Source organism: Arvicanthis niloticus, chromosome 8, assembly GCF_011762505.2.
Source record: "Arvicanthis niloticus isolate mArvNil1 chromosome 8, mArvNil1.pat.X, whole genome shotgun sequence".
Classification (NCBI taxonomy): domain Eukaryota; kingdom Metazoa; phylum Chordata; class Mammalia; order Rodentia; family Muridae; genus Arvicanthis; species Arvicanthis niloticus.
Window position 1 is genome coordinate 61853859 of NC_047665.1, and position 9823 is coordinate 61863681.

Here is a 9823-nt window from a genome sequence, read left to right on the forward strand (position 1 = left end):
GTTTGGCTTTTGTTGTGATGGCATTTGTGTTCCAAGGTTGCTTCTCCCAAAACAAAAAGCTCTGTTTTGAAGACAGAGCACCAAAGAAATAAAGGAAAAAAAAAAAAAAAAAAAAAAAAAAGAAACAAAATAGATAAAAAAAGAAAAAAAAAAATAAGAAAAAAAAAAAAGAAGAAGAAGAAGACAGAGCACCAGGTGCTTGAGAGGAGGTGGTCTCTCCAGTCTGCCTGTCCACAGTTTCCATATTTAAAGTTAGAGCTGGGTGTAGCTCGGTGGTAGAGCATGGCTTAGCATGACACTCGGGCACACAGCAGCTCCCTTGGAGTTTTGTGGCAATGATACACAAGGTTGATTCAGTACATTTATTAATAGGCCATAAGCAAGCTTAAAATCTTTACGCTTCGATCCTTAAAGTGTCCTATCAGACGGGCATTCTAATTCTGTTTCTGGTGGCTAAGCAAGGGTGCAGAGTGTAGATTTGATGCTCAGAAGAACCACAGGCGGTTGCTCACTCAAAAAGCAAAACAAACATCCATAAAGAAGCAAAAGCCAGGCATTTGTAATGCATCAGAACAAAGGGTGTGTTTCCTGGAGCTGTTGACCAGGGCAGCGAGGGAGCTTCACCTTGTGGGTCCGTCTGTGGAGAGGTGAGAGGCATGTCTCATGCTTCTCTTCCCCAGCGGCTTCGGGATGAGGTCAGATGTTTTGGCGGTTGTAGAGGTAGGAAGGATACAGGCCGTCATAATGCCACTGACGCCACTGCTCCACTGCCTCCCTGGTCCTCTCTTCCTGCTCTGAGTGGGGAAGACAAAAGACCATTGTACACCCAGAAGACACCCAACCCAGCAGGAGTTGTTGATCAGCCCCCAGCGCCTGCTAAAGGAGCACTGAGCTAAGTGTGCCTGTGCAACCCGGACACTTCCCAAGGTTGGAGCTGGGAGGGGCCGATAAGCATTTGTACAAAGGTTTCTGTTTTGGAGCAGACCGGAGCAGGTCATAGGTGGTTCCGAGCAGAACTGAAACTAAGGCCAGCACCTGGCACCTGAGCTGCCTGCCTCCTTACCAGTGATGGGAGAAAGAGTCTTAAGCTGTCATCTGGCTTAAGCAAATGACTAGACAGCAAAGTAACAAGGAACAGCCAGAGGGTCACATGGAAATACAAGCCACCCCTCGAAATATTCATGGGCCAGTGAGATAGTTATCTGAGAGTAGTACTTGATATTAAGCCTAGCAGTCTGAGTCCCTAAAACCCACACAAAAGAAGAGAATCAAGTGTTCTCTCCACATGCATGTGCACACACACACACACACACACAAATAAATAATGTAATGTAAAGCAAATCATGAAGATTATTGTCAGCATGGATCGGTGTATCATGGATACTTTCTCTCGATAAGTTATCTTCTTGTTTTGCTTTTTTGAGATAAAGTCTTATTACGCAGCTCAGGCTGACCTGGAACTCGTGACCCTCATGCCTCAACTTCCTGAGAGCTGGCATTACAGATATGTTCTAAGTTTCAAGCATAGATCTATGTTGTCAAAACTAGCTGGAAAAGGAACAGATGAAGCCAATCAGACACCGTGGTGAAGTCAGACACCATGGCTACTAAGGATGTTCGGTTTCTGTGTGAGCCTACAGTAGGTGCTCCCCCTGGTGCTGAAAATCCCCTTCTGTATTTTGTACAGGAAACAACCGAGTGTACACACAGAGCCCAGCCCTGGTGGGAGTCTTAGCCTTTCAGACACTTCTCAAGCTCAATGGAGCAACTCCTTCCTCTTCTGGGTCTGACTTTGACCTAGGGGCAGATCTGGCATCCCTTTGTTGTTGAATAGGCATCCCTTTTATGAAGCAGCTCCCTGGGAGAGCTGGGACTTTCAGTGGCTTAACCTAAAACTGCTAACTGGAGGCAGACTGGCATGGGGGCCAGCAAAAGTTGCAGGTGAGTTCGAGGTAGCAGTCCAGGCAGTTGGACCCCTGTGATAGTCTTTCTAGGGCAGGGAGGCAGGAGGTTGGGGTAATGGGTTCACCTTTTTACAAAAATTAATTCTGTGGTGAGCTAGGCTTCTCTTCTGCCCCTCACCCCTCATTCCATCATCCTTGTGGACCAGTGGGAAGATCCCTTGAAGGCCACCATGAATGTGGCCGTCTGTGATGGAGACGAGCAGCATCCTTGCTGGCAAACACTGAACACCTATCCTAGGCCATCTCCTCTAGCACGTCAATGTATAGATTCTGTTTCCTTTTTAAGCCTCGATTTTTCAGTCTGTAAAGTGGGAATGATCTAAAGGCCTGTCTTCAGAGGAATGTGGCAGGAATTAGACAGTTTCTCACAAACGCTCAGGGCCAACAGCTGTTATAATGACAGTCCCCAACAACTTCTGCCCTGATGTGCTTCTCTGTGTGGGTGGAGCTCAAGGATCATGGTCTTGGTATCCTCTGGGTATCCACATCCTAACCCATCATGAAAGAGAAAACAGTTTTTTCCACCCATATGCTAGAAATTTGAAAATGATACATTTTGCTTGTTATTTGGGTTGTTTGGCTTTTTTTTTTTCTCCTTTTTGTTTTTTTACTCAGTTTCACTCTGTGGCCCAGGCTGGCTTCAAAACTGAGATTCTACCTACTTCAGTTCACCAAGTAAGTGCTAGGATTACGAGCCAGCACCACTAGGCCTGGCAAAGGCCTGAAACGTTTGAGATGGCACCGAGTCCAGTGTTATTAGGAACAGTGTGAGTAAAAATCACACTGAAGGAAATTTGGATTCCAAATCCTCAGGTTTTTAAAAAACAAGACTGCTCTCCTCAGCTGCTCCCCTCAGCTGCTCCCCTCAGCTGCCTGCCAAGGTCAACAGATCTCTGACAGCAGAAGCATTTGCCCCTGAGGTGACAGTCTGAGCTCTTTACACTCTGTTCTCAAGAAAGTCTGACTTCTGACTTCCTGGGATGGGAGCCCAGCACCTGCTTGCAGCATTTAGCTAGGTGACCCCTGCCGGGCAATGGGTACAGCCTTCAGTCCTCAGTCTTCAGAGTAGTGGCCTTTGCACTATGCCCTTAGAGGAACAACCTCCGTACCCATCAGAGCCCATGAGTCAGAACTAAGAGCCAATTTCTGAATCAGGACCTGCATGCAAGTGTGATATCTAAGCCCTGCACCAGGAGCTTCCGAAAGACTGTGTAAGAATATGTCAGGTTTGAAATTGGAAAGGACCAAAAGAGAAATGTTCATACCCTCATTCTCCCCATCAACCCTTTCTTCCACGGCTCCTCCCTTTTTCTCTCCCTCTTTCCATCAAGCGTCCCTATGGATATTTGTTGTGGGTGACACTTGAGACCTCTAGCCAGCCTTGGTTCAGTCAGAACCAACTTCCCTGAACTGTTGCCACCCACACCTCTAATGAGGCCTGGTTCGTGTCCTGAGGGCAGCTAGGAGGAGTGAAATAGCCTCCTGCCTCATCAGAGACTCTGAGCTGTCTGTAACTCTTCTACTCTATTGATGACAGAACCGAGGCATTAGTTTAAATGGGCACCTCTGACAGATGAGAAGAGAGACACAGAAAACCATGTGGGAAAAAAATCCACGTTGCTATTGGATGATTGAGAGGCCACAGTGGAACTGAGATATTAGAAGTCAGGTTTAAAAAAAAGCATGTAAAAGGAACGAATGCTTTTGCAATATCAGCTCTCTCGATCAAAGTGTTGTTATGGGACAGCAAGATGGCACAGTGGATGATGAGCCTGCCAAACACAAGTGTGAGCTCCAAAATCCATATAAAATCCTGGGTGGGCATGGTGCTCTCAGCCTCAGGAGGCAGAGACAGCCAAAGCAAGCTGGCTAGTGAGACTATCCATAGTGGCCAGCTCTAGATTTGATTAAGAAGCCCTGCCTCTGTGAATAGAATAGAAGAGTGAGGGCTGGAGAGATGGCTCAGCAATTAAGAGCACTGACTGCTCTTCCAGAGTTCCTGAGTTCGATTACCAGCAACCACACAGTGACTCAAAACCATCCTTAATGGGATCCAATGCCCTCTTCTGGTATGTCTGAAGACAGAAATAATGTATTCATATACATAAATAAATAAATCTTTAAGAAAGAATGATGGAAGAGTGTTTGAGGATTCCTGACCCTAACCACAGACCTATCATGTGTGCACTTGGGAACACACATGAAAATGCACAAAAGAAGAGAACACAGATTATAATGAATAGGTAAGTGGTCGTCATTTTCCTGGATTAAGCAGCACCTGGAATTAGTACATTAATGTCTAAGGAACTCAGGATCATGACTTTGATATTCACCTGTCAACTCTGTGGCAGCCAAGTCACCTTTGGAGTACTTAGATCCACAGTGATTCCAAAACAGAGATGGGGGAGTTATACTCCCATATAATCAGCCAATAACTCCCTGATCTCTACTGTCCCCTGGGGCCAGTGTGTCCCCAACCCCATGTCCTTTACCCCCTTCCACAACTTTTTAAGTCTGCGTAGCCTTTTATGTGGCTCGTTCTCTTCACATCTACCACTGATAGGAGTTTAAAATGGATTCTCCCATCCATACCTCCTTCCTCCAGTCATCATCGGGGAGACATGAGGGCAAGCATCAGATTCCCTCATTCCACCCTCCTCCCCAAGGATGTTGCTGGGAGTGCTTACCATCTCTTTGTTCCTCCACGAAGTTCTCAAACTCATTCCTTTGCTCCTCATAATATTCTCTCCGCAGCTCATCATCCCTCAGCTTCTGTCTGTTTTCCACTGTGAAGACAGAGTTGCTCTTGAGAAGGAGGAAGGAGGGTGCATGTTTGAGGGATACCATGCTATACCTGAGAAACTGGTTCTGGTGAAGAGGGATGGTCAAGGGTTTTGCTGAAATGGTTTGTGCCTTGCCTGGACTTTAAAACATGCAGGGCCTGGGAGACCATTCTATCCAGTGACCCCATTTTGCAGATGAAAAGATGGAGGCCCAAAGGGGGTAAGTGCTTTAGCTCTGGTCACAAAGTTACTGATGTGATCCAAGTACCAGACTACTTAGAAACTTGAACTTGTATGATGGGAAATGAACTGTTAAGATTACATGTCTTGAAAGTTAACCTTGGGGCTAACCTTAATTGCAGAGATGGTTCCGCAGTTAAGAGCACTGGCCACTCTTCCAGGGGACCTGTGTTTGATTCCCAGCACCCTCACTGCAGCTCAGAATCATTGGTAACTCCAGTTTCAGGGAATCAAGCGCCCTATTCTAGCCTTCATGGACACCAGTCATGCATGTTCTGCACAGACATACATGCAGGAAAAATACCCATGCACATAAAGTAAAAACAGAGTTTGTAAAAAGTGAATCTCCCATTGATAAATAACTTCAAGTCCATTCTGAGCACCTGTCTTGGACAGGATGGGCGATTAGCACTGAGATTAAAAGAATAAAGAGGGGCTGGCAAGATGCCTTAGTGGGTGAAAGTCCATGTCACCAAGCCTGATGACATGATTCAGTCCCTAGGACCCATACTGTAGAAGAGAACCAATTCCCACAAGCTGTACTCTGACATCTGTGCACTATAGCAGGCATGCACCTGCTACATACAAAATGCATGCACACATACAAAATGGATGCATAAATTTCATCACCTGCTACATACAAGATCCATGTGCACATGCAAATAGATGCATAAATGTCATCACTTGCTACATACGAGATCCATGTACATATACAAAATAGATGTATAAATATTGTAAAAATAAAAAAAACAATTAAAGGCAGATAAAGATGCCATCGACTTCTTAAGAGGGGAAGCAGCCCTGTCTTGCAGTTAAGAAGGGTGTGAAATCAAGTGTCAGCAGGTTCAGGGTGTGACTCTATGGTAGAGCATTTGCCTAGAATGTGCAAGACCTTGGGTTCAATTCTCAACACTGCAAAATAGCAATAATATTCAGATAAATTTTTACTTGCATAAAAAGTAAAACAGATGCCACATTCAGAGAGCTGTGATGTTCTGGAAGATGATATTTAAAGCTCCTTAAAGGTTCTTAGAACATGTGTCCTTCAACTAGAAAACACAGTGAAGGCCTGTGGGTCACAGAGTGGGTCCTTCAGATTGCCTTGTGTTGTCAAGGCAAGGGTCCCCCCACATCACTACATTACAGTGCCTTTACATACAATACCGGTATGCAAAGGAGAATAGGACCCAGAAAACCTAAGGCAAGCCACAGTACAGTGTTGGGCTTGCCTAGCATGCACAAGGCCTTGAAATCCAAACCTAGCACTGGGGGAAATGGGGAGCGGGAGAGGAGAGAAAGACAAAGGGGAGGTCAGGAAGATGGCTCAGCAATAAGGTTTTGCCACCAAGCCTGACAACCTGCATTGAACCCCAGAATCCACAAGTGGGAGGAGAGAATCAGCTTCCACAAATTGCCTTCTGACCTCTACACACACACACACACACACACACACACACACACCACACCACAAATATACACCCATCCAATTCTTACTCTAAAGCAGTTCTAAGTTCAAGTTAATTCCAAGGTCATGCTTCCCTACCTGTCCGCAGAACGTGGCCTAGTGACTGCTGATGTACATATGTGAAGTCCTGGTTCTTCACTTGGATACTCTGGGCCTCCTCTACTGCCTGCCTGAGCTTCTATCTAAGGAAAAGACCTCAGGCTTAATCATGTACCTCATTATTTTGAGTCAGTTTTACAGGACGGAAGATAATTGCCTCCCTGGAGTCTGCCAGAAGTTACTTCTCTGATTGCAATCAAGGACTGCACCTCCAGCACAGACTTTCAGTGTTGCCTAACATGAGCCCACTTCAAATTTCAACCTGTGTGCAGTCTGGCCATTTTCCTACTCTGGTTGGTTAGCTGTCTCATGCATTTCCATCTGTTCTTTCTCATCATTTGAAAATAATCTGGCTGTTTTTACTGAGCAACAAGTCACCTTGCTGAGTGTGGTAAGGGATACAAAGAGTTCATTCACCCACACGCACAAGAAAAAAATCAAACCACACACTCAGCCAGGAAGGCCTGAGCTCAGAGGCTTGGGGGAAATCAATTTCAGGGATCAGAAACCCAGTGCCTCCTGGGTCAGCAGCTGGGGTATTCAGAGTACTGGAGAGCCTGAAATTCACAGAAATAAACTGAAGAAAAACAAAACAAACAAAACACGTGCATATACCAACTCCCTCCCTTGATACATTGTCACCAGCTCCCTTGATACATTGTCACCAGCTTTGCCCCCAGATTTATAGATAAGGAAATTGGAATCAAAGCGAGGGAGTGGCTAAGGCCACTCAGCAGCAAAACTGTCACCAAACCTCCTCTTCTCAGCACTTGGGTCCCTTGTGCTTGTCTCTTGAGTGACAGACACATTGTTGTCCTGGGTGCATCAGGCCACTACCCTTTAAAGCATACTGAAGAATCCCATTCCTTTTACACCTAGTAGACGTTCTAAGTTTCACTTTCTGAATCTGGGTGCATCCTGGTGTTCTCGATGTGGTTTATTTTATATTGTTCTTTACTCTGATGCCACATTCAGTTCAACCTGTGGCCCACAACCAGCAAAACATGGTATCCTTTCTATATTTTTATTTATTCCATTTGCTAGGGACATATTCATACCACTGTGTGCATGTGGAGGTCAGAGAGCCACATGTTGGGGCCAGTTGTCTTCTACCAAGTGCGGTCCAAGGATTGGATTCCGCTCACCTTCACCCTTTGGGCCATCTCACTGGCCCCAGATATGGTACTATTGCTCTTAGAACTCTAATATCCCAGGGCTTTGGTCTTCCACTGTGGGAGGGAGCCTATCCAGCATCCTTACCATTGGCTTCATCTCGGGACTTAGGAGACCGTTTGCCACGCCTCTTGAGGAAATTTGAGGCATCAAATTCTTGCATAAAAATCTTCTGTTTCATACCTGAAACCAGAAAAGAGCTCTTCACAACCAGCATGGGGTGGGGGAGCAGGATATACCTCTCCCACATGTAGCAATAGCCCCTAGACTTACCTTCTTGCACCTCCTCTCCAGCTGCCTGTCTGTTGCCCACAGAAGCACTGGTCCCCTCCTGTAACACTGTAGGGCAGGGTACAAGGAAAGGCCACAACATCAGAGGCCCCTGTGGGGCTTCAATAGTTCTGGGAGCAGTGGCTTGGGGCCTTTGCCCCTTAGCATACCAGCCACATAGCCAATCTTGATGGGAACCCACCATATGAGCTGGGTTATTTCCTATTATTTATCTTTGCTGTTTTTCTCTGTGTTACATTATCTTTTGCACACACACAAACACACACCAAGAATAGTTACCTTACTAAACACACCCCTCCTACCTATGCCACTTGAACAAATTTACCTATTCATAGTAAGTCTTACTGTGTAGCTAAACAGCCCACCCTTTGACCCTTCCATACTCACTACACAGGAACACCAGAGCCGAGAGAGATGACAGGAGAATGACCTGTCTCCAAGACATCTTTACAGTGCACCCCAGAAACCACAAGGCAGATAATAAGGTGAGGTATCTCGGAAGCCCCCAGTCCTCCTGAAGCTGCCACCCAGTAAGTCCTCAGTTCTGAGTCAGGCAGACAGGCAAGAGAGAGAAACAGGAGGCAGGAAGCTGGGATGTCACTGGGGGAGAATGGGAGGGGTCCTGGTTTCCATTGGCTGCTCCAGGCCAGAGCACTGGAGATGTTTTTGGCACCTGGAAAAACCTCCACAGAAGTGGAGCTTGTAGTTGGTGGGGGCCCTGGCAGGGGCAGCTTTGAACTGTCCTTGCCAACATCCGTGGCCAAGGAGATGCTATGAAGAAGACTCAGCCTGAGTCAGAGTGGGAGAGGCAAATGGCATGTTTGCATGAGTTCTTTGCAAGTCCTCAAGATGGTGTAGGATGCTGGTAAGCGTGGCTGGAACATATGTGGCCAGAGGAAGAAGGAATTATACAGAGATCATTTGCATCCAAATGTCAGACAAGGATGGCTCCTGATATCTGAATACAAGATGTCTGTCTGGCGATGCTCACTGAGACAGTGCCATTCTGATGACACCTACAGGATTTCCTCACTTGGTACATTGTTCGAAGGGATAATTACTATAAAGTAAAACCTGGAGCCCTTGGCCTAAGGATATAGCTGTGATAGTATGCCTGGTATGTGTGAGGCCCTAGGTTCAACCTCCAGGACTGCATTAATATGCATTAATTAATGAACTATATTAATATTAATGAATTCATTATAAACAGCTTTAAAACATGAAACTCCAGGTTTGCGGAGATGGAGGAAGACAACGATAGCAAAATAGTTATACTTCTTTATAACCTGGCTGGGGGGATGGCTCAGCATTTAAATGCTCTTGCAGAAGACTGGAAGAAAACACCCTCTTCTCACCTCACCTCAAAGAGAACACACATACACACACATACACACACACACACACACACACACAACACACACACACACATACACACACACACACACACACACACACACACACACACACCAAATATAATAAATAAATACTTCCTAATAACCACTTACATCCAGCCCTTCCAGCCTTCTGGGCTGTGGGGAGCATCAGAACACAGTTCCTTTACCGTTTCAATGTGTTTCTGGGACGGCCATCCATACAAGCTGTGATTCTTTCCTACAAACTGAAAAACTACCCTTTGGACAACTGAAGTTTTTCCAGTAGTGACCATCATTAATAGTGACAATTTTGGAATTTTCATTTCTGTAAGAAACACAGAAGTATTTTAGGAATGTGTTTTCCTTTTAGTCCCAGGTATAGGATAAGGGACTGCTTCCATCGGACAGCAGCAGCTGATTATGACTTACCTCGTG

The 9823-nt window shown here is 45.7% G+C and overlaps 1 protein-coding gene across 1 annotated transcript; it reads right to left on the reverse strand.

Annotated features, from left to right (window-relative positions):
* Positions 1–348: 348 nt before the first annotated feature.
* Ucma (upper zone of growth plate and cartilage matrix associated) lies at positions 349–8564 on the reverse strand. The gene is made up of 5 exons (XM_034510681.2): positions 8403–8564; positions 7998–8063; positions 7812–7907; positions 4652–4750; positions 349–794 (listed from the first exon to the last, which is right to left on the reverse strand). Exons 1-5 carry the CDS (start codon positions 8458–8460, stop codon positions 697–699), a joined length of 417 nt encoding a protein of 138 aa, XP_034366572.1. The 5' UTR covers positions 8461–8564; the 3' UTR covers positions 349–696.
* Positions 8565–9823: the final 1259 nt, after the last annotated feature.